Below are 25,831 nucleotides of genomic sequence, written 5' to 3' on the forward strand. Positions count from 1 at the left end.
CGTGAATTGCGATACTGGTTATTAATTATACAATTACAAATTTTTATTTTCAGTTTTCTTTATGTATAGCTGATTTTCTTATAAGACTGAAGATAATATGGCGAATATATTCAATACTGAGTGAACGCCATTCAACTATTACCAACAACAACCTCCTCCTTTTATATTTTTCTCACTTCCTATTATTGGCCTCTTCTTCTTCTTCTTCTTCTTCTTCTTCTTCTTCTTCTTCTTCTTCTTCTTCTTCTTTTTCATCTTCATTCTCACTAATTCCGATAAAGATGACTTCCAAGGAGCGAGGCAAGATGGATTGATCAACTTAATGACAGTTAGGGAATGCATATTTCCTGTATTGTCGGATCGATGTTCGGAATTGCATGGATGTTGGCCCATTCAGTAGAGCGTCCGCCTCACAACCGGGAGGTCGTGGATTCGAACCCCGGCCGCGTCATACCAAAAGACGTTAAAAGATGGGAGTTGTTGCTACCTTGTTTGGCGTTCAGCAGTAAGGGATAGAGCAACGTCAATCTGGCGCTGCTCAGTGGCTGCCGGGCTCACGATCAATTGGGCAAAAAGAATATCCGTTTCGGTTTAATAAAATTTGGAGTGGACTATTAGGCTATTATTATTATAATGTGAAGTTTATTAAAAAGAATGGCAGAATATATTAAATTTGTACACCAGTCTATAGGAAATTAAAAAATATATTATCTTAACAAACTTTTACACAGGTCTATGGAAAAACCAGTCGGAGTGGCATATACTGGCATATATAATTTACCGCAGGCCCGCCGCTGCTCTATATTATAGGAGCTACGGTAAATGTATAACCGTAGATAATTATGATCACTTTTATGTCTTACCGCAGTTTCAGCGGCAAAGTTTTATGAAACGGAAAGTTGCCGCAGAAACTGGAATTTGCCGCAGAAAACGGGAGTTACCACTGCAGTTTTATGAAACGGGCCCCTCATTTTCGGACCTAGTTAATCGCTCACTCGCATTTATGATGCGATATATCTTTGTTATATTTTAAGCCCGAGTGCACCCGGAGAATGCATACACCCTTCCTTTGAATAACTCTCGAAATGGTGTTTGAAGCCCGTTTGTAGGTAGGCCTATTCAATGGCTCATCATCCTTTCAGTTTCTGTTATCATCTCCCAACTATTCTTTTCACTACAAATACATCATCTCAAAATGATCAAAGGAAAATACTGGACAAAACCAAGTTCAATATCATTCTGTTTACGTTCTCCGAATTAGGAGTTCGAGGATGTCGGATTGGAGAGAGTCATATCGCATAGCAACCGTACACAACCGCTGCTTCAACAGAACTACTTTCAATTTACGAAAAGGAGGACATCCCCGGTTGCGGATAAAAACGAGTCCCATATATGATACCTTTTTGACATTCGGTTTGAATTAAATGAGTAAAATTTACCATAGAAAGACTCTAATTTTTACGATGCAGGTATTTAAAAAGGAAAATTGTCCATATATACCAAAAATATAATTGAATAATCATTAAAAAGAACGTGAAACCGGTTAACTCCAACGAATCGTTTAGTATATCCATCCGCGAAATTGTAATCAAAATAAATATTTCCGAAGATCCGGAATCATCATGGCGGCGAAGATGTCGTCGCAAAATTTCTTTCAGCAGCAGACGAAGTACGGTGCTGGTCCGTCAAATGGACCAGCACCGATTGATGTCAGCCCTGAACTTCATCTTAAGATGTCAAAGAAGATAGCACAGCTTACTAAGGTTAGTAAATATCAAAGAAACTGTTCAATATTTATAAGAATGGTCACAGTTTGTGTTGATTTATGCGATGAATGTTTGAGCTTGCTTCGGTCCCACTGGTTGCGTTTGACGTTGTTTATTTTACAACTTCAACTCAACGAGATTTTACTCTAAACTTTCTTTGAAAAAGTTGATTTAAACATTGTTTGCGAGGAAATAATTTGATACGGTTTTTAGGTCTATTTACTCCAATTCAAATTAGCATATTGATTTTTTGATTTTGCCACCTGAGGCTGAACTTGAACGAAGTTGAACTTGAAGTTGAAGTCCTGATTAAAAACTTTAAAAATCTGTCTCCCAATTTATTTTAAAATTCAAAATCAAAGCGAGATTAATGGCTCTAGTAAGACTAGTCGAGTATTTTGAAACAAATGGAATTGTCAAGATCTATGACAGGTGGCATTAAAGAATATAGAGTCAGATCTAACAGTAACAGTAATGTTGGGCCTAGCCCTAGACTCTGTCTCTACTACTAGATCTACTACTAGATCCTAGGCAAATTCATGCAAAAAAATATAGGCCTAGGGCCTATTTAAAAAATTGACTTGAAAACACATCAGACAATTAGTCTAGTCTGAACCGAGTCAGGACTCGAGCAAATTTGAAGAAATTATATTTTTAAATGTTGTAAAACCAAAGATATAAGAAGAAAACTGACCAAGTATCTGTACTAAAAATCGTACATGTAAAATTGGTCGTATACATTCGACAGCTGAAAATGACGCGCACGGTTGCATTACGTGCGTTCTCGAATCCAAAATCATACCTCACACACACACTCTCGCCATACCGCGAATGGTCCGTCGTGGGGAGCTGGCCGGCTGAGAGTTTGCAGCGATACCAACGCAGCTTCGGAGCTCCGCAGAGCGCCATTTTAGCGGGACTCGGAAAGGTTCGAGGTGGGAAGGCAGCGGCCTAGCTTTTTGCCCAAACAACGCTAGATCGGCTGCTGGCAAAATGAAAATAACTACGATCGAGAACATCGTCGGTTTCTTAACTTTTCAGTGAGATAATTCTGAATTCTAATTGAGACTATATAATAAACTAGAGATTTAATTCGTCACGAAGACGAATAAGGTGGTCTGTCTAAGTCTTATGATAGATTTGAGAATGGGAGAAGTTATATAGACATGTAAACAATGATGATCATGATGAACATGGTGATGATCATGATAGTAAAGGTGATGATGATGATGATAATGATAATGTTATATGACGATAAAAACGATAATGTTAATGATGATGATGAGCATAAGCATGATCCTGACAACTGATTAAAAAAATGAGGAAATATTTAGATAGCAAATAGTCTCAGCTACAACATACTAAAATTTGGGAGAAAACTGTTGAATAACAACCGAGATACTGGTCAAAACACCTTGTCATGCAGATTCATGTTTTGAAAAAAGTGACCTCCCATAGACATAACACGCAAATATAACAAATTATGCATTGTCGTCTTTAATCGAATATTTAAGTATGATGACGTCATTTAAATAAAAAATAAATGCAATATTTGTGATAGAGAATTATCTCAGCTACAACATATCAAAATCTGAGAGAAAATTGATCACAGATAAGTGAGATAATCTCAATTAAACAAAGACAAAAATGACGTCATCAACAAAATACATATGTTTGAGTTTAGATGCCAATATGATGACTTTATTTCACTTTGTACGAGTCAGGGTGGTATGAAATCATATCTCCAACTCATGCTTTCTCCAACCATGATATAAAAATTGGGGGTCAATGGACTATCTGAAGAGCTATTTCGATTTTTAAAATGGCATGTTTTTGATCAAATTTGCATTATATTGCCCATAGCAGTACGCGCGGATTTTGAACTTTGACGCACGCTCACGGCCTTATGAAATATGAAGAGTGACTGAAATTAATGTAAATTGTCAATTACGTTAAGAGGAATCCAAATCATGTAAACATTTTGAATTTGACCTTTTCCGCGCGTTATGAGCGTGCGCAACGCGCGCGGTGACATGTACGGACGGAAAATTTTGAAATGCTTAAAATGACCTGATTCGTACTCTCGTTTAATAGTTAAAAGATTTTGAGCATTTTAAAATTTTGACGCGCGCGTACGTGCGCGTCATGACCTTTATGTGACCTTTGATGACTTGACCTGTTGACCCTTGACCTGAAGTATATGTGATATGAATATGAATGACCTTTGCTGATGTTTCATGAAGATATGATGGATAACGTGATTTCACAAAATGGCGCCTGGATGACGTCACGATAACCTAATGACCTTAAAAATGTTCCTGTCACGTCTCATGATAATGACCTATGACTGTGCCAAAATTGAATCAAATTGACATAACCAATCTTACGTTATCCGACACACAAAAAAGTGAAGAAATAAATAAAAATAAAGAAATAATAAAGAAGAAAGAAAATTCTGACGAAATCAATAGGTGGTCTGTTGATAACAGACCACCTAATTAAATCGACAAAGAAACCTCGGTAGAACTCTTATAACTATACAAAAGGTTGTTTATTTCTTCATTTGACATTTTGTTTTCGACCATTTTTTCGTGCGCGAGTCAATGTAAACTATGTATTACCAAACTTTCAACACGCAAGGAACGGGGAACACTCGCGGACCTCGTAACAAATTCGTTGCAAAAAAAAAAATTCAAGGGTGATTTTGAAGCAGTGAAGAACATTGGCGCTGCGATGCGCAGAAATATACTTGAAAGAAACTTAAAAAATAATACCTGAATTTTCAGAAAATCGTATTTGTATTAGTGTACCTAGATGTGACTTGTTTATAAATCAGATTTTATGAAGATTTGTCGGGAAAAAATGTCAATTTTTTCCGTTTGGTGGTCATTTCTAGGCTAATATTTTAAAAGTTGCATCAGTAATGGGCCCGATGTTTCTCTTATCGCACTCGCATGTTATTTCTACATAGCTAAAACATAGGATGGTTAAGGGTAAGACAAGATAACATTATAAAAAAGATATATCCTTCCACCCTCCCATATCCAAGTTTTGGGCTGATTATTGCCGACCCACCGCAGCAAGGCCATTCAGATTTTCGTACGCGTGCGAAGCGCCCTCTAGTGCCCCATGAATTTGCCTATCTCTACCGTACTAGTCTAGATCTAAGTTAGATCTAAGTTAGACAGGAGTCGTTCTGAGACGAGACAGCTGAAGGGTTGACCAAATTAACTCCAAAGTTCGCGGAGATTTTGAAAATATTAGAGAATGTGATATTCGATCTATGATTTATCATATTCTACACAAATTTTCATGGCAATTTTTTTACTTCAAATTGGTTTGACTAGAAAATTTATCTTCAAAGGATTCCGGAGATATCGCGATCTAAAAATTTGATGTCTAATCGGCGTGCGCGCTACAACAACTGAAAAAGTCATAAAAATAACGAGACCTTACTTCGCGCGCAGGGGTTTACAGCTGATTCATCGAAAAATGTGTTCTATCAAAAACAAGATAATTTCATAATTTGCAAGGAAAGATATTATAAAATCAATTGGTACCACTTTTTTTACTTACAATTTTGAGCATATCTGCTCTCAAAATTAAGATTTCCAGACCGCCGATCTTGGCTTTACTGGTAAGTTAATAATTTTTCAGAACGGACTCAAATGACTGCAAAATTTGCTGATCTTTTTTCGATATTTTCATAATTTCACACCCAGTTCCAAAGAAAATTTCGCCTCTGGGTAATTTTATGTTTCTCTTTGCGTTGGGGATATCAGGTTTTCGAAATCTTACAGATTTTTTGAGATAGCGAACTTCGGTTAAGCGCAAACTATGGTCACACCACCATACTAATTAATTCTAATCACCTGGAGGTGGGATCACGCATGACACGGCTGCAGCTCAGTGCAGTGACAGTCTGTTTCTTATTGTGCTTTGTCTTGACATACAAGCTATATTATTTCATATTTATTCCATTAACAACACTCATCATTTGTGAATAATTCTAGCATTTCCTTCTCTTTCCTACAAAAATCCACCTTCATCATGGCATCAAGGCTTAAAATCAGGTTGTGACACATGGACCCCTGGCCCTAGAATATTAAAATGCCAATACAGGCTTTGCATGTACAGGACAATCTTCCAACATTTTGCTCACTCTGAAAAAGTCTTAATATGGATTATTATTATAATAGTAATAATAATATTGGTGATTAATTACAATTTTTTTTACATTTCAGGTTATCTATGCATTGAATACGAAAAATGATGAGCATGAGGCCATGGTTCAGAGTTTGAAAGACAGTCATGAAGAAGAACTACAGCAACTTATGGGAGAGACCAAACTGAAGATCACAGTGTATCAGAGCAAACTCGGCAAAGAGCTTGAGCTCCAACAGAGGGTAAACAAACTTGAGGCAGAAGCTTCCGATTTTGAGAGACAGAAGCGGGAATCGCACGCAGATTTCAGCGAATTCAAGCGAAATAGCGAGGTGAGGGAAGGGAACCTTCGAGCAGAACATTCTCAAAAGTTACTTGGTCTGTCCCAGGATTTGTTGGGGGTGAAGAGGGACTTTGAAGACAGGTTAAGACAGTTTGGGGATGGGAAGGAAAAACTAGATCAGGAGAAAGTCGCCGCTCTAGAAGGGCTTCGGGCGAAACACAGGGAGGAGATAGAAGCAATACACAAAGCTCATCAGGCGCAGCAGTCCGGGTCATCAAGCGAGGTTGCAGAACTTACCAGAAGACATGAAGCAGAAGTGACAAGATTAAAACAGGAGTGTGAAAGCTTATCTTCGGAAAAATCCCACCTTGTCGAGGACTATGAATCAAAGCTCGAAAAACTCAAAGCATTCCACGAGCGAGAGATCTCAGCTCTCCGAGATGGGGAGTCTCGGAAGCAGGAGCAGGAGTGGAAGGAGAAGGAGGAGGCATTGCGGAAAACATTTGCTCTGAAGGAGCACAATCTGAACAATAAGGTACAGGAGCTTACAGCAGAGCTGGCTGTGTCTGATGAGGATCTGTCCAAGTATAAAGATTTGTTGAAGAAGGCAGAGGCTGCCCTAGATAGCAGAGAAGGAGATGCTCATGGTCTCACCCAACAGGTGAGTTTTTTTAAAATTTGCTCCTTTTGTTTTCTTTTATAATGCTACTTTTCATTGGGACTCTTCATTTTAATCAGCGAGTGTGTGGGTGTGTGCATTTAATTTTTTATAGTAGTGAATAATTGAAATTTGAACTTAAGGGTGAATTCGCAAAATCTATAATCACTAAAAGTATGGGCTCTTCACATTGGCTGAATTGGTTCTGTCTATGACAAAGCGGCGGACAAGTTTTCTGATTTGTTCCAACATACCAATGACTAAAATGTAAATTTTTCGAAATATACAAGTATGAACCAGGAGTGTCTTCTTTTTAGAGAACCTTTTATAATATGCCATCCACAATATATTTTAGAAGAATGCATGGAAAACTATGGTATATTTGTACACACCAAAATGGGAGAGTTTTCCACGGCTAAGTACTTACAATCCAGGAACCAAGTAGCTGATTTGATATTTGCATACATGTATATTGCTCATATTTCATATTTAAAACACTCATAACCTTGTTATCATTGGTCCAATTTATTTCAAAATGCTGCCATTCTGCTTCTCTTATTTTTCTGCTTCCATACAAAGGAAATTATTACAAAGGTTAAATTGCTCTTTAAATGTATTGGTGGAAATATTGTCAGATTTATTTCCTCAGTATTCACCAAAATGCATAAAAACTAATAAGAGAAATTAGTTAGCACATGTTCAGTGAATTTTTACTATTTTTTTTTTTTTAAAGCTACCGGTACATACATGTTTATTGTATGTAATCATAAAAGTAAAGCTTACACAAGGTACAGTACATGTTCCTGATTTTTTTCTGTTACATTTTTCCAACCCGGATCGAGTTGGGCACTATGAATAAATGTATGTACATGTAGTTGGGCAAGCACAAAACAAAAAAATAAATGCCATGTTGTTACCAAGTAAAACCAAGTTGGCCAGACTCTGTGCATACATGTACACCTGTTGATAGCTCCGATGCAGTCCATTTGCTTGATGCCTGTATCTAAATATCCCTCTTACTGTTAAAAACCTATAATCCAAATTCCTGTTGAGATGTGATTATCCACCGGCACTAAGTAGCTTTATTTCATTCAATGATTGCTTTTTAAATGTCAGGATTTAATTCTTGACTAATCATGTGTACAGTAGCTTTGGGCCGAGGAGGTGTGTTTATAGACCAACATTCAATCAAACAGTTATTGGATTTTTTTCAAGGAGGTGGAACAATGCTTTGTTTTTAATCAGTTAATGATCTGTACACTTTGATAATATAGCTTAACCAGAATGTAATAGTACCTACATGTACTGTACTTGAAACAATTGATTAATATTGAAACAGTGTAAGACATTATCTGGGATCTTTCTAATCAATGAAAGCAGGCATGCACCAGTGTCCCAATGGATACTCTTGATGTACAAATGTATACATGTACATGCCTGATTCAAGATACCGGTACATGCTTGCAAAAAAATGATTTTTATTTGTTATAGATGGAGACTTTGTAAAGTGATACTATATTTTGCTAATCTATACCTAAGGCTGAGGCTAAGGCTAAATTTTGAGGCACAATTTATGTTTAAAAAGGGGGTCGGTGAAAGAGAATGCTCAACGGTTTTTATTTAGTACTGTTTTAAAAACAATGAAAAATGTAACAGTACATGTTTAGAGCTGTAGATTTGCAAGCTTTATAATCTGTGTTTTACTGTAATTGTTTGATTATTTTTTTAAAGACAACTTGTTCAGTAATAACTACCGGTACTATTCAAATCTGTTTTTTATGTACATGTATATGGAAAGTATTGAGCAGACAGCGACAAAATTGATCCTTGAAAATGCAAAGTATTGAGATCTGAACTTAGATGCTGAAAGATGTTGGGCACACTTTTAATTAAACAACTCTGGTACTTGTGCACTGACACCTACTTAGAACTGGTACATTGAGGCTCTCTATAGAGTCTATAGAAAAGACATAATGGTATAGAACTATTTACCATACTGGTATAATGACTGAGTGTTCTTGCTTTCTTTGCTCTTAAAACTCCACTTCTGATACCCATTATTAGAAGTTTCCTCCCTTTTTAAAGAAAGCCCAATTTCCTCATTCTGGTATCCAAAAGAATTTGAAGAAGAAAAAATTCAGTGCAATGTTTTCAATAGGTTCTTTATCAATAGGCAGGGATTGAATTGAAGAAACCCTCTCTATTCTCTGTGTTACATAACAAGAGGTCTAAAATCCAAGCTCTCTATACAAAACTATGCAAGTCGACTGTGAAAAATTGGTTTATTTAGTCAATGTATGGTGTCCAGGAATTTCAATATTGACTATCAGTTCCCAATGAAGCAGATGAGCAGAAGGGGAGTGGCCGATGAAACTTCAGAGTACAGGGTGTGCAAAAAAAATATATTACAAAGTTTAAAACTATTGTAAAACATGTAAAGGAACAAGTAGGATGAATAAAAATGGAGGGGGGATGGGAAGCTAGATTTTAATACAACCCCACCCCCCCCCCCCCTCAAGGATTGGCCAGGAATGATACAGACCTTCTCATTTCTAATGTATTACTCAGCATGAATTGAAAAATAAATTAATTAATAGGACCTGCACCATCCATTGGAAAATCAGTGTCCTAAACACTATTTCAAATTCTTCCCCACCCTTCTTATTATGTTTCTATTAACTTCCACATTACAGTACATGTATGTACCTAATAGATATCTGAACACTCAGAATCTGAACAATGTTATGACAATGATGAATATTTGGCACAAATTAAATAAATCAATCCTTTATATACGGGAATCAGTTTGCGCCTAAAGAAAATATTGGGAATGAACAAATTTATCCAATAGGTTATATTAAAGTTTAAATAGAAATAAATTTGAGATTTTTTTTTTTCTTTCAATTTCAGCTTCGTGATTCACGAATAGAAGCTAACAGTGCAATGACAAGATTAAAAGAGGTCGAAGGTGAATTGGCAGCCTCAAGAGAAAGATGTGATGGACAAGCTGCAGATATGGTCAAAAAATCAAGTAAGTTCCTTGTAATATAGAATATACACCCTGTATACATTGTACCTATGTATTAAAGACAGAATTTCTTGGTGTATTAGGGTTGTCAATTACAGGAGCATTATACAATGTACATGTACTCCTGTTGTAATAAAGGCAGACAAATTTCTACCCTTTTAATAAATCATTGGATGTTATTAGCCTCACTTGTTACTGCGCTGGTGGTTCTCGCATTTCCATCGAGGCAAATTGTACATGTATAGTAAACAGTACTGACTGGTTTGCTAGGCAGAAATTTCATCAGTTCAGTATCACTGTAAGAGAGAAGTAAGATGAGCAGGAAAGTAAGTTAGGAGGAAAATCAGTTTTGAAATCCACACATGGGCATTTACTTTTGCCCATCATGCCATACTAGGAAGCAAAAGTTTGGAGGTTGAAAGCAATTTGTATGGCTACACTCAATTAAAGTCTATGTACCATGTAATAAAGTGTTACAGGGCTTTGCAAAGTTGCTTATACTTTAACACCTAAATCATTCATACCCCTTGTAAATTTCATGTTTTTTGTGTCTTGTGTAACTCAAGAATGAAAGATTGATTGGTTGAATTAGGGGCCTTCACTGAATAGTTTTAGGTGCAAGTTTCGATATGTCACATTTTCAAGAAACATAAATCCGGACAAATCAAGTTTTCACTTAGTTGAAAAATTACAAAACTTAATTAGGGTATGAATAATTTAGTTGTTAGCTATACATGTAATTAACTCTTTGTCTGCTACATGTATAGTCAACCTACAGTATATGAATGGAACAAACAGCAGACTACTGCAGTTGTCATTTATCACACAAGTAATGTAATGTGAAGCATATGCACTCCAATATTGAGCTGCAAGCCTGCAACATTGTACAGTAATTTTGCAGTTCAGATTTTCAGTCTGCAGCGAATACAAACTAATGGGAACTGTGAAACATTGGGAATTTGTAGGTCTGTAGTGCTACAGTCTATACATCGTAGTACTGATTCTACTATGCTTTAAACATTCATTACCACCTAGATCTTATTGGCACATTCGAAGCAACACAACTCAGCAATGCAGCCACTATCAAAGATTTGGAGTCTGACCTGTCCAGGTTACAAGACAAGGTGCAATGGTTAGAGAAGGAGAGAGCCTCCCTAGAATCCAGCAAACAATCTCTCAATCAACAACAATCTGGTCAGCTCAAATCACTGGAAAAAGTGAGATATTTTGTTATTAATTTTTTTTATTTTATTTATTTTTTTTTAGCTCATTGATATTTTTGTAATGTATTTTGTATATATGGTAAGCTTTGTGTTTCCATTGACAGTTTGAAACTTTGTCATGGGATGTATATTTCCCGTCTGGATATCACTTTTACAGCCCATGATCGTACTAGATAAAGAAAAGAATATCATGTATGGTCAAATGTTATTTGAGGATTATGGTAAATGGTGAATAGATGGAAATGCTATGCATCGTCATTGAAGAGGGCAATCTTTTTCAGTCAATATCCACATATCAAAACAATACAAGCAAGCTCTACATAAAGTTAGGGGGCTGCAGATTGATAGTTTTACCGGTTCTACTAAGAACCAGAAGGTTCACTATATTCAAAATGCTATGAGTTACCGCCCTTCTGTCTGTAAGCAGGTGATAATTAACAATGACTAGAAACCTTTCCATCACTTAGTTACTTTTTCTAGCAACTTGGAAAACAATAACACCATGTAAATCAATGTTTTTGTCTGGATTCTACCTTTCAGGCTCTTGAAGACCTTTCCATCGAGAAACAGGTCTTGAAGGAGCGATATGAAAGCGCTCTTGAAGCAGCAAAGAGCCAGGGCCAAGAGGGCCTGGCTAATCTTCAGAAGGACCATGACAGTAAGATGGACCAGGTCCTACAGGCACACAAGGCTGAGCTAGAAAAACAACAGAAAGAGGCGGCTGCAGAGTTGGCTCGATTAAAACTGGTAAAAAGGAAAACTTTGAATTTGTTGCAATTTGCTATACATCAGGGATGCCAGTTTCCAGGCAATAGCTGGCGAGTTATTTTCAGACCATGCCCGTAGTTTAGACTTTTTTTGTGTACAAAATACCTCATTCTAGGTGATTTTCAGATCCTTTGATCAATTTCTAACTGGCATCCCTGTAAACATGTGTTAAGATTAAAATCTAGGCATTCTTGTAGCTAGGCTGTATTTATGTGACTTGATTTGCCAAATAAAATAATAATGATAATAACAAGGGTCCAGTAGACATGGATCAGTGAAATTGCTCTCCTTACCCCAAAATGTCAAATTCTGTACAGTTGCCAGGTGCACACAAACCCCTGGGAAAATGGTTAGTGTGGAACCCTGCTTCACCTAGTTCTCCTACTATTTTGAACAGAATTAGTTCTGTTAGTAGATGAGAGCCCTGTTGTGTGCACAGTTTATGAAGCAGGCAGCAACAATAATACAGATGGGTGATACAGGACTTTTGTTTCCACATTAGACTCCTTCAAAGTCTTGTCAAAGAAAGTAAAGAGTATTGATTTCATGCCTCAATTGTCATCGTTACAACATTGACATTATTAAAAGATCATAACAAATGACTTAGATGCTGCTCATCAGTTTTGGCTTGCATGGTGATGTTGATATACAGTCAGCTCTCTCACATGGAACAACCATAAGCAGAGCTGCCAACCATTCCGTTTTTGCCGGAATTACTCTTTTTTTCCCTCCAAATTACGGTATTACGTTTTTTCTTCATAAAATAAATTTTTTAATAATTTTTTTATTTTTTTATTATTATTTTTTTTTACATACCGCACGTCAAACAACTGCCCTAAAATGGTGATTTGATTCCAAATTCAATAGAAAACTAATTTTAAAACATACTTGAAGAGAAAAATATTCTCAACCAAATGAAATGCCGATAATACCAAAATAACCACCAAAAAAATTATACCTGCTCGTATGGAAAAAAACAGCATGATGAATGAACATTTCTGCATTGGAAGTGTGTCGTGCGTGGTTGTAAGTTTCGTTTTTATTAATTCCTTTTTTTTGCCATCATGATTCCTTTTTTTGGTTGCACAAGGTTGACAGCTCTGCATAAGCCTACTGTATAACAAATGACTTGTTAATAAAAAATGATAACCAAGGTTATTCTGTAACGTTGTCCACCAGGAGCTTGAGAATAAGCTGGAGTCGACGCAGGAGCACCTGAGCGGGGAGCGCGACACCCTCCAGACCAAGCTCAACCACCTGGAGGCGGAGCTCACCACCAAGCTCAGGCACGCAGAGGGAGAAGTCCGTCGGCTGGAGGGGATCCTCAACAACAACGAGAAGGGGCTGGGCTCCGCCAACAGCAGGATCAGCTCCCTCCAGCAGACCAATGCTCAGCTCCTGGAGAACCTGGAGAAAGCTCAGAAGGAGGGGAGGGAAACAGGGAGCCAAGCTTCCGCATTCAAGGTCAGTGAACCCCTGATTTGAGCTCATACTACAAAGGAGCTAAAACCCAGTTTAAAATACAAAGCCTGTTTTTTACTGTATTTTATCTATGGCTTATTCAAACTCTTTAAATTTCAATATATATATATATATATATATATATATATATACAGTGAAACCTGTCTATAACGACGGCCCAAGGTAAACACAAAAAGTGGTCTTTGTAGACATGTAGTCTCTGTAGACAGGTTCCTTTAGTACATGTGTCAATGAGAAGCCATTTTCAAGGGAAACAAACAATTTGGTCTTTGTTAACTGGGGGGCACTAAAGCAGGTTTGATTGTACTTGTTTTTGATATTCCATGGGAATTTTGACATTGCTTAAAAGTGGTATTTTGTTGCCGATCAAATCAGTCATGTGACTTGATTGTTTAAAGTTCAGAATTGAGCAAATATGTACACCATGGTAGTTCAGTATTGAGAAAAGAGATATACTGCTATGTAATAGTAGGTTTATGCTGACTTTTCTGATTACATTGAGATTTAAAACGTCATTTTACAAATAGTTTTTTTTCTCAATAATCACACAAATTTTAATTGGTTTACCTGCTTTTAAACATGTCTGGCGTTCTTGTGTCTTGATTGTTAAAGCCCCTATTCGTATTATAATAAATAAAGAAACTCATGTTTCTAAATTTTCATTTGCATTATCAATCAGACTGAGCTTGAGAAGTTGAAGCACACCCATGCCACCAAGATGGCCGAGTCAAGAGAAGAGCTAAAGACCAAACTAGACAAGCTTTCTCATGATCTAGATACAAGGTGGACAGATACACTCAGGTGAGAGCATGTTTTCAAAATATATGCACCCATGACATTGTGTTGTCATTTAATTTACTGTTATCTCATTTGAACAATGATGATGATGATGATGATGATGATGATGGTGGTGGTGGTGATGATGATGATGTTGATGATAATGATGCTTAGGACCAAACTAGACAAGCTTTCTCATGATCTAGATACAAGGTGGACAGAAACGCTCAGGTGAGAGGATGGTACAAAGAAATATGCACCCAAGACATTGTGTTGTCATCCTATTTACTGTTATCACATTTGAACAATGATGATTATGATGATGATGATGATGGTTGAGGTGATGATGATGACGATGATGATGATATTGTTAATGAGTATGATAGTGGATGTGGTTATGATGGTGGTTTTGATGGTAGTAGGTGATGTTATGTGATAATAAAGGTGATGATGATCTTTATGATGATAAATTTGCCTTTTTTTAATGAGCTCTTATCCACCATGTATGGTTCTCTAGGTACTCCAATATCACAGAGACCCATTGACTATATCTAGGTCGAAAGTGGCAGAAGTATGAATGGCATTGTTATGGTTAGGCCATGTAAACAAAAATACATGTTTAGCGTCCCCTCCCGCTTCTTTTTTTTGGCAGCTTCCTTTTGTTTGTTTTTTGTTTTTTTAATTTTTATTCATTTATTTATTTATCTATTTATTTTTATGTTAAAAAAAAAAAAAAAAAAAAAAACTGGCAGCCATCTTGAAAAAAAGCCCAACTGTACCGAGCGGCCATTTTGGGGAATAAAAGAGAAAAAAGGGCCTCCTCCTTCCTATTTTTCAAAAAGGTAGGACGCTAAACATGTTTTTTTTTTAATTTGGCCTTAAGCATGTAAAACAACATTTCCTGATGTTGAAAGGTTTGTTGCCAGTGAAGAGAGCATTTCTATTTCATTCCCTGCAGGAAAGAGTGTGAGAAGCTTCGTAGTGAGCTCACCGAACAACATGATGAGGACAAACAGGCTGCTCTCAAACAGCTGACTAGTCTCAAGAACCAGGAGTTGGATGCAAGCAAACAAGGCTGGCAGAAAAAGCTCACTGAACTCCTACAAGAGGTAATCTTCTACAGCCTGTTTAGAAAAACTAGATATAAGCTTAGCTTGTATATCTCACTAAGTTGAATGAACAAGTAGCCAATGATCAGACTTCAACTAGCAGATACCTAATCAGAGGAAGATATATAACCCAAAGTAATGATTCCAGCAAGAATAAAATTTGAGCCAGCACAATGAAAATTTGTTCTGCATATCTTTATGAAACAAAGCAGCATGCTGTCATCATTTGAATAAAAATGATCAACAAATAGCATCTTTGATCTATTATTTAGAACAAAGGTATTGGTGAGAAATAAGATATTTTGTGATTTGTTCAGTGAGATTTTATTTATTTGTCACAAGATATCAGACATTCAGGACCCTTTGTCTTCACATTATGCCAGGCTGGAATGTTAGTCATGATCATTAGATGTACAGTAATAGGGAATATTCATGATTCTATTTGCTTGAACAAATGATTCCATCAGTTGACCACTAATATATAACCCAGTGATATATAGGATGAGTATTGATAAATCAATGATCCTCTATTCATATTTAGATTTCCAGCCTGAAGGAGCGCTTGACCAGCAAGTCGGAGCGGTCACTGGAGGAGATGGCTGCCCTGCAGAGGAAGGCTGACCAGGAGATCAATCGGCTCAAGTTTGAGATGACCACTGCCAAGGAGAGCCATAGCAAGACACTGAGTGACCTCCAGGCTGCACAGGAGAAAGAGAGAACGAGGATGATGGAGGAACATAAGAAGGCATTGGAGGTATGTAAAGTAAAACCTGTCTATAAAGACCACCCAAGGGAGACAAGAAAAGTGGTCTTTATGGGCAGGTGGTCTTTATGTGAAGGTTCCTTTAGTACATGTTTCAATGAGAAACCATTTTCAAGGGAAACCAAAAATGTGGTCTTTGAAGACAGGTGGTTTTTCTATACAGGTGGCCACTAAAGCAGGTTTGACTGTAGTAATTCATGATCCGACTCTCAAAATACAAAGAATCTTGGAGCTTTAGCGTGTCTCACAGTTGACCATTTCTAGAACCTCTAGTGATATGCTCTAGTGACATTTGCTGCAGGCATATTCCTCAAAGGTATTGGAATTGCGATTGGGTTTTAGATTAGCTTTAGGATTATGTATAGTGTCGGGTCCAAGCTAAAAGCTACAAGTTCACTTTGTGTCAGACATTCGATGGAGAATAATTGTTGGCTGGAGCAGACTTTAACTCCTTGCAAAAGAATTTGTTTTAAACCCCTGGTGTCTACTAGCAGACAGTATTACAATGTTTCTTTCTTGGGAAAATAACAATTCTGTTTGGTTTGGTAGATTACAGAATGTTCACCAAATTATTACTTCATGGACACTTTTCTGGCTCTCAATAAAAGATTTAATAACTATTCACTTCTTCATTTATCAGGCCATCATAACACACTCTATGTTTTTTATCATCCGCTTTGTAGGAATTGGAGAAGAGCCTGAGGAATGCACAGAAGTCAGCTGTGGACTCTGAGCAGAAGACCCGCCTTGATGAACTCCAGAGACTCAAGGCAGAGATGGACCAAACCCGTCTTAGTGAGCTGGACATGCAAGCCACAGAGCATAGAAAAGCAATAGGTAATGGGACATAAAGATGTTATATTTCAGGCAATATCATTTGTACCAATGATATTATGCTACTCATGTCTTCTTGTGATTGATTGTGACATATACTAGTTCCATTCAAAATTTTAAATTTTGATTTTCCTTTTTTTTTGGGGGGGGGGGGGGGGATGGGGGGTGTTATTGTGAATTCTACCTCTCCCTAATAGAACTTCATTTTACTTTTTCTCTGGGATTTATACCTGTCAGATCTCTTTCCACCACACAACTCTCTCTCTTATCCTGAATATATTTAATCTGCTGTTATGTGGATTGCACTTCTATTCATTCATTGTCTTGTTTTTCATGTGAACTGCACCTTTTTTTAAAGATACTGTACATGTTTATCATGTCTATATGTGAATTCTCCTCTTGTTTTGAGTACTACAAGTCCTGTGTTCTGTTCATTGTTTTTTTTTCTCTTCTTTTTATAGCCTTTAATGACTGAAAACGAAACTAAACTAAACTTGTCTGGTTCAAACTATAGAGCTTGTCAATATGAACTAAAATCCTTGTATTAGCCATGTTCATGTATTTCTTTCTTGTTTTCTTTGTGACCCTACAGAGAAGCTGAGACTTGAGATGACCCGTCGGCAATCAGCTGAGTTGGACCAGCTTGCCAGAGCTCACCGCACCCAGATGTCTGCTGCCAAGATGGAGCTGGATAGGGCTATTGAACTCAAACAGAGACAGGTAAGGGCAGGGGCGGATCCAGAATTTTGTAAGTGTGGGGGGGGGGGGGGGGAAATCTCTTCTGTCCACATATCCATATTAGCAAGGCATTTCATCTACATGCTTTTCTCCACCCATGTGTTTTGAGTTGGTACTGGAAGGTTAATTGTATTGGTGGAATGCTTTTTTAGTGGAGGAGGGGGCAGTTCTGAAACATGTCATCTATCCATATGATATACCTTACGTCCTTGTGCATTTTGTGAACATTGCTTCTCTCTACCCCAGTGTACAAGTGAATGCATTTGTATTCTCTACAAGGCAAGTGACTTTGCAGAATAGTGATTGAAAAACCAATGACTGGGGTAACAATGTAAAACACTTCCCAGTAGAAACATGGATATGAAGCACCGTACAGATGTATATATTAGTGTTGTTGTCATTTATTCATCATTATGATATATATCTATGTGAATCTAACAGGAGCGTGAATACGATATGCGAAACCAGGAGTTGAAGGAAGACGTCCAGCAGCGTGACCGTCACCTGGACAGCAAGGAAGGTCAACTCCATGACCTTCGGAAAGAGATGTCAAAGGTCAAGAAGGAAATTGAGTTCAAGGTTCAGGAGGTCCAGAAGATCAAATCAGAAGCTGTCGCTCATCTACGGTAAGAATGACATTCTGAGGGGTCAGTGATAAAAAAAATCTAACTCCATTTTGGCCATTTTGAGAAAAAGTGGTTTATGTGTCACTGAGCACTTGGGCCTTCAGAAGTTAAGTCTATGTTTCACTAGCCATTGACTTCAATGGGGTGTTGGGTGAGTCTTTGTGTTTCCTGTAAAGCCCACATTTTTCTGAACATTTTGGTATCAAATACTCATTTTTGGAAAAATATGGGATTAGTAACTAGAATACTAGGCTTTGCATTTGTAGAAACTCTGCATTTACAGTATGTTAATTCCATTTCAAACTACCATTTTATACATTTAAAAGAAATATATGTTTCGTAGTTTTGATTTTATATTGTGATTTTTTGTTATGCTCGTGTAATTTCATACTGACTTTTGCATGTAGAAATCTTGATAGTCTATAAATATATCTTTAAAAAAATTAGATGTGAATATGTATTGAATATTTAATACATGTATGTATTGAATTTGATTAGTTTATGAGAGCTTAAGTGATGCTGTCTTGTACAGACTCACCATTAAGATGGGGCAAAAAGTGTGAAATCCATGGATATTCTGCATCACTGCCAAAAAAAAAAATGCCTTTGTTGAAATCTATAGCACAGGAAGTAATGGACATTATTATCATTGTGTCTTAATTAAGACCTTAAATGAAGGAAAGCAATGTTGTAAAGCCTGTTTGATGTTGCTTGCTTTGATTCTCAGGAAACGAGAGCAGGCCCTTCTCAAGATGCACCAAGACAATCTGGACAAAGCAGCCGCTGAGCACCTGAGGGAGACGCAAGCAATGCTGACAGAGTTCAACAAGGCACAAGACCTACTCAAAGACAAGATCTCTGCCCTGCAGATCATGTGAGTCTACTTTGCCAATATTTAATGTTTTAACATGGTTATACAGTGAAACCTGTCTATAAAGACCACACAAGGGAGACAAAAAAGCAGTCTTTATAGGCAGGTGGTCACTACAATTTGAAAAAAATTACTCAAGGGGGGCAGGGTGCTCACTATCACCCCTGTTACACGATAACACTTTACAATGGTTTTCATAAATGTGTTCTGGAAATGAAACTTCAATTCAAGACTAGCTTTAAAGAACAATCGTATTCAAAACTGATGTTTGGAGCTTGGCACAAATTGTTCTTACAGGCTGGAGGAAGCAGAGGAGAGGTATCACTCCAGAGACTCTAGACCTGAGGATATCCAACAGATCGCCAGACTCAGAGACATGATAGCAGAGAAGGAACAAGCCGTCAAGAAACTCATCGTAAGTCAGATTTTAAACCTGGAAAGGGTGATTTTAGGTTTTATGTTTGTGTTGCATTTTGCATGAAGTAAACATATTACATTGGTTACTCATGAGAAACTACACCTTTTTTGAGACATTCTAGCTTTAATTAATGTGAGTTTATTGATCAAAATGTTATGCTAGGCCAGATTATTGGTTTGGTGGCAATATTGTGTGCCATGAAATAAAAGTTCTTAAACGTCATAGTTGTACCAAAAGAAAAAAAAGTAAGACATATGACTTATTCTTAGGTCATACAATGTATGAATCGATACGATGGCTATATAAACAAGACTTACAGAGCTTGTGTCTCTCTGGCCTTAAGATATAGCCAAAAAGGATCATAATCAAACTTTTCAAATATTTTCAGTCGTCAAGACTACATATTTGGTTAAATTTTGTGGTTCAGAAGTGTTCCTTGTAATATTTTGTAGCCTTTTGCCGAAGAGATGACATCGTCCCTAAAGAGGCAAGAAAATTTACAATTTTACAATTTTATTTTAATTGTATAGCCTTTTAAACCCTATAATTCCTAATGATTTACATCGTTTACATATAGTGTTAAACACATAGGTAGCTTAGACATCAACTCGTTTATGTACATGTATATGATTATTAATAATTTTACACAGGACTTATCCTGAGTAATCTTTGATCTTGTATGAATACACACATTTACAGTTAATTGCTAAAAACCCTGTCTCAGAATTACCGATGATACATTTAGATGCCCAGAGAGTTGTCAGTTGAAAACACACAATCAGAAAATGGCATTACTGGTGCTTAAATTTAATCACATATTTTTCTTGTTTAAGTAACTAGCTGCACAATGAACATTACAGTTCAGATGCACACAAATTCTGAAGTAGCCTTAAACTTGGTATTAATTATTTGATTTGATCATCATTTTTTAGATGACTAGTTCTAACTGATATAATTTATAATGGACATTCATTACATCACAATTCCATCATGAAAAATATAATATATTTAACATGTATCTATGCAGTATGCAACATACAATTAATTTTAATTTGTAACATAAAATGTCTACTATTCCCCTTGTTCAAATGTAACTTTAGTTCATGTTGTTTATATTGTTTGCATGCCAATAGTTTTAATCAAAGAAAAATGACATACCCATACATGCCAACTGTTCAGATTAAAGAGGAACATCCTCTTTTTGGGAGAAGATAATTATCATTTTAATGCAGGTGTTCCTCTTCCTGTACAAATTTGTCTGTAGTATTGAATAGGAGAGTTAGGATTGTTCCTCTTTTTTTTTAAAATAGCATAATTTGTACAGATTTCTGATTTTCAAATGTTGGCATGTATGCATACCGGTAGTTAGTTCAAGTCTGTTACATAAGCAAATCAGAAGTCTGTTATAACATTACTAGCACATATTGTATTCAGTACTAAATCCTTGAAAAATTGCTTTTGAGTAGAATGTTTATGTTTATGATGACATTTCAAGCGGCCAATGCTGTCAAAACTTCTTTCTTTTCTTCTTTTTTTTTTCTTCTCCTTTTTTTTCTTCTCCAAATTATACATTTTTCATTTGAATTGTGAATTCTTTGCTTATCCATATACGTATACATATTGTTTATCGATATACTTGCTATTGTTGCTAACATGAAATATCCAATAAGGAGTTGAGCTTAATTGTGATTGTTAATGGATTGCTCTTTCTCCTTTGTGTGTCTAGGTGGTGTCATGTACATGTATATATATATAGGACATTCCTACTTCTGAAGAAAAAAAAATCATCATGTTGGCAAAGTATACCTACATGCACTATGAACATGACGGACAACGAAAGAGGAAAAAATATACAGTTCCTCATTCTACCCTCAACAATTGCTGTGGTAGACAAGGGAACATCCCTTCACTGCTATTATGTAAAAATGTGTAGAACAGGTGAATATGCATGTGACACATCACGTCATGTTCATAGTGATGTATGTCTATATATCTCCTTATCACCAACATTTCCTTTAATCATTGATATTCTCATTTTATTCCATTGTTAATGTCATTTCAGGATGACAAGAGGTTCTTCCAGATGGAGCTCATCAACAGAGAGACCAATTTCAACAAAGTTTTTAACGCTAACCCCAATATTGGAGTTTTAAATCCACTTGCCACCAAGGTGAGCTGATAGAAGTCTTTTATCTTGTAATTATCTGTTTGGACCCACAGGGATGTTAAATCGTGTACTGTAAGGACCTTGTGGCCCTAAACAGCCAAATACCATGTCAAGCATGGACAAAAATCAACCAATGCTCTTGAATGTGAAAGAATCCAAAAAGAAATATGAAAATATGGAATGTTTGTGAATAAATCGTGTACTGATGATGATGTTGGTAAAGCATTCACATCTGCTATTTTGTTGCTACTATTGGGCCTTCCAGTAATACTTTATCTTAAGCTAGATGAGGCAACTAAGAAGATGCTTCATAGTTTTGCAGGAATTTCTTCACCAAGGAACCCTGTTTTTACACCTACATGTATGATAAGAGAGACACATGTAGATAATATGGCCTCCCTATCGGACGAAAACATACAAGACAAGGAGTAAAACACCTAACATATTGATTTTTTAATTATTTTTTTCCTTTATATTCATTGATGATGTAATGTCATGCACGATGCATAGCTTCATGTGATATTTCATTGCATTTAAAAAATCATATGAGTGATACCTCATGGAATTTCACACTAAAACTGATTTTGAGATCTTTCTTTAGCTTGATCTTCTATCTTCAGCAAGCTTTTTTCAAATTGTAGTTTTAAATTCAATTCATATTGGACACTTTCCTTTCCACAGAAAAAGAGGGGCAGCGTTCCGGATGACCCCTCCTCCCAGCGCTTCATCAGCGCCCCCAACTTGAATCTAGCTGGAGGAGGTGGAGTGACCGGTACCAAGAACTTTGGTCTGACAGGAACATCTTCCAGTGCCACCAGTCCTGGGTCCAACGCCCGTCTCCACCCCCTCCCGGATTCACCCATCCACGACTTCCAACTGAACCCAAAGAGACCGCTTCAAGACGGTGCTGTGTTGTTTCCGCCCAAACCACCGCGTACAAAGAAGTTTGTCAGCTCGTAATACGATGTGTTAAAGGACAGTATTTATTTATTACTCTCGCCATCAGTAGTGCTTGAAAGGAATGTATTAACATGTTGTTGCTTTTTTTTTTTTTGGGGGGGGGGGGGGTCCTCAAGGGGTTTAAACATGTAATAGTGACAGGTTTGACTTTTCATTATACCTGTTCAGGTTAAAATTCAGCGACAGGTTAATGTTCATCCTCAACCAAAATTATTTATTAAATATTAGACATAAAAATATTTTTGAAAATGCTTCCAAATATGGATCAGATTGCACCAGAGTGCATCTAAAAACCTTATCGCCTTTAAGCAAGCCCTGAATCCCAACCTCAAGGGACTTCTTGCTTCGGATACACCAGGGCCCTTTTCACAAAACTTGTCATCAGTGACAAATGACAGTTTTTGTTATAAGCTCCTGAAATCCTTGCTTCTGATTGCAGATTTGTCACTGATTTTTTGTCATTTGTCATTGAAAAAAGGCTTTGTGAAAGGGGTCCTGTTCATACCCATGTTACAATTTTGCATGTTTCATTTTTGTGTGTGGACCACCCTGACAAAAGAGACCAACCACCTAATTAGAAGGAAAAAATTGTATACAGCAATTTAATAATACTTTCATATTATCCTTTGTTTTCTTCATACCTACTGTAAGACCAGAACATTTCATGAATTAGGTGATGACAACCGTTGAAATGGCAAGAAATTGTCATGATTTTCAAAAATTTGTTGTTAATATTTTTCAGCATGAAAATTGTGCAAATCTGTACCATTTTCAAAAGTTTCTGGTTTTATATTATTGCTTACCCTTGAACTCGCAGAATGCGGAGTAAATTACAGGAAAATAGTATTGGTCTATTTTATACATAGTACATAGTAGCTGTACACACATTACCTTTATAGGTGGATTGTCTCCATCGAAGGCTACTATTTATGATTTTTCCCTCCGTCCATAGTGCTAGCCTTTTCTTCCATAGTATGTGTAGTATACCAAAGAGAATGGAGGTTTTCATTTCGTTTTGCGATCTGTATTCTTGTTGTTCATTCAATACGGTCATTTATGTGTGATTTACTTCATATCAGATATTGGTGTTAAAAGAAGCAATGGGAAAAGCCTACATGAGAGTTACATTAAAGTGAGTAATAAATAATAATAATAATAAAAACGGTGCTTATAAAGCGCTTACCACCGAAATCTCTATACTCTATCTATGTACCACCAATGCTTCAAAATATGTTGGTGTTAAAGTGATAACCATGGCTTCCATTGTCTGAGTAATTGAGGCAAATTCAAAGTTACACTGAAAGGATAACAAATCAACAATGTATGGCTGATCTGAAATTGTAATGGAAGGAGTAGTTTAATGCAGAAATAATATTATTTAATCTGACTGCTTCTTATGGCTCAGATTCATATGTAACCAAAGGTATGTTTTATGCCTCCACCCACCGAAGGTTATTGTAGGCTTTTTTTGTTTTCATTGTGATATGTCACATATAATTCCATCCATTTCCAATACTGAATTTACAGCGGAGTCATATCATATAGGAGACGCAGTCGTCTTGTTTAATGCTGATTCTGACATATCAGCTCCTTTTTGTAGTCAGGTTTTCTAATCATTTATGCTAAAAGTAGATTTCCAAATCAACCTTGCAATATATGGTATTCACACTTCACAGGTGCAAAATGTTATCAAAGCATGGAAAAACAGTGAGGATTTTGATTCATTTCCAAAGATTGCGAGTGAATTTGTTCAGGAATGTTTCAACCTATATACATGTATATATCATCAAACATTGTATTAATTTTCTGGTGTATATTTGCAATTTTGTGCTGCACAGTTTTGATGTCATGCTGGTATTAATTTTGCTGGTCATAATGATTAAACAGTTGGGGGTAATACTATTCCTGCTCTTTGATATTTTTGCAAGAATTGTGATTTTATACTTCCAAGGTGCCTAACCTACCCATCGAAGTTCCGTCCACATATTGCCAATGACGAATAGTCCAAAGAGATAGGAAAATTATTGGAGTTACCGAGTCTTTGCACTGTGTAATTTGTTGAATTACTGTGTGAGTTTAATTATTTTATTTGACATATATATTATTTGATGTATATGATATAAATATATTAGCTAAACTTATGATAAATTTGATGAAACAGATCATATATATCCGTCCGTTTATAACATTTCATTGAAGATTACACACTGCTAAATGTCATGCATAATTCTTTTTCTAGTGTACACTTTTCTTTCAAGTTTTACTAGGTATAGATTTTATTCATATATCTGAAGAGCTTTTTGATCCATGTGCCTGTACGTTTAATTTCTATCTGTCGATTGAGCATAATTTTATGTGAACTCTATATTTTCTATACAAATTCATTGATAATAATAATAATAATAATGGTGGCTTCTTATATAGCGCACATGTCCGTCACGTTGCGACGCTCCTGGCGCTGCCCCGATTATTACCCTGGCTTTAGCAAGGCAGCCACTGTGGCGCACTAGCATTTCAAGGAATTAATTCCTGCCAGGTACCCATTTACATCACCTGGGTTGAGTGTGGCAAATGTAGATCAATGTCTTGCCAAAGGACATTAGTGTATACAATATCATATGGAATTGTATATAATTGTGATAAAATATATATATATATATATATGTAAATAATAGTATTATATTAAACTATAAAAGCTAATGCTATCCACCTTGAGCATATTTCATTTCCTTTTCTTACAATCTGTATTTCTCATATCTCTCTCTCCCATCTTTTTCCTAGTATGAATTGATAGTACTTATACATGTACTTCTTACCATACATGATACTAGAGCTATGCAGTACGTGTGCGTTGTGCATCATCATTGAATAATAATATATATATATATAGTATAGAGAGAAATTTAAAGTGAAAAGATGATTAGTACTACAAAATTGAAAGTGCAGTTTGTTTTATCTGATTGCTTTTATCTACTGTAACCCTTTAATATTTGTATTTATAATAATGAGTATACAGAACAAAATTGCACTATGCTGTTTATAATCGAATTTGAATTTATTGTATACAAATGAATATACATGTACATGAATTGAAATAAATAGACCAACATGATACACAAAATAATCAAAGTTTCACTTTTTTTTTTCTTTGAATGCTTAAAGAAAAAGTTGAGTTCAGCTTAAATATGTGGGCCTC

The 25,831-nt window shown here is 36.3% G+C and overlaps 1 protein-coding gene across 1 annotated transcript; it reads left to right on the forward strand.

Annotated features, from left to right (window-relative positions):
- Positions 1–1,583: 1,583 nt before the first annotated feature.
- On the forward strand, positions 1,584–24,858 carry LOC590343 (protein FAM184A). The gene is made up of 16 exons (XM_789951.5): positions 1,584–1,763; positions 6,011–6,874; positions 9,782–9,902; positions 10,935–11,116; positions 11,663–11,869; positions 13,070–13,354; positions 14,052–14,173; positions 15,108–15,258; positions 15,800–16,012; positions 16,705–16,858; positions 17,448–17,575; positions 18,035–18,219; positions 18,947–19,093; positions 19,388–19,505; positions 21,571–21,678; positions 22,357–24,858. Exons 1-16 carry the CDS (start codon positions 1,623–1,625, stop codon positions 22,633–22,635), a joined length of 3,405 nt encoding a protein of 1,134 aa, XP_795044.3. The 5' UTR covers positions 1,584–1,622; the 3' UTR covers positions 22,636–24,858.
- Positions 24,859–25,831: the final 973 nt, after the last annotated feature.

The sequence above is a fragment of the Strongylocentrotus purpuratus genome, unplaced genomic scaffold (assembly GCF_000002235.5).
Source record: "Strongylocentrotus purpuratus isolate Spur 01 unplaced genomic scaffold, Spur_5.0 spur5_scaffold_15, whole genome shotgun sequence".
Taxonomy (NCBI): domain Eukaryota; kingdom Metazoa; phylum Echinodermata; class Echinoidea; order Camarodonta; family Strongylocentrotidae; genus Strongylocentrotus; species Strongylocentrotus purpuratus.

Excerpts from the sequence above, each read along its gene's own strand:
- LOC590343 (XM_789951.5), top strand. The coding sequence starts at position 1,623 with ATGGCGGCGAAGATGTCGTCGCAAAATTTCTTTCAGCAGCAGACGAAG. Across the intron at positions 1,764-6,010 it reads AGATAGCACAGCTTACTAAG|GTTATCTATGCATTGAATAC; the intron begins GTTAGTAAATAT and ends TTTACATTTCAG. Across the intron at positions 15,259-15,799 it reads TCACTGAACTCCTACAAGAG|ATTTCCAGCCTGAAGGAGCG; the intron begins GTAATCTTCTAC and ends ATTCATATTTAG.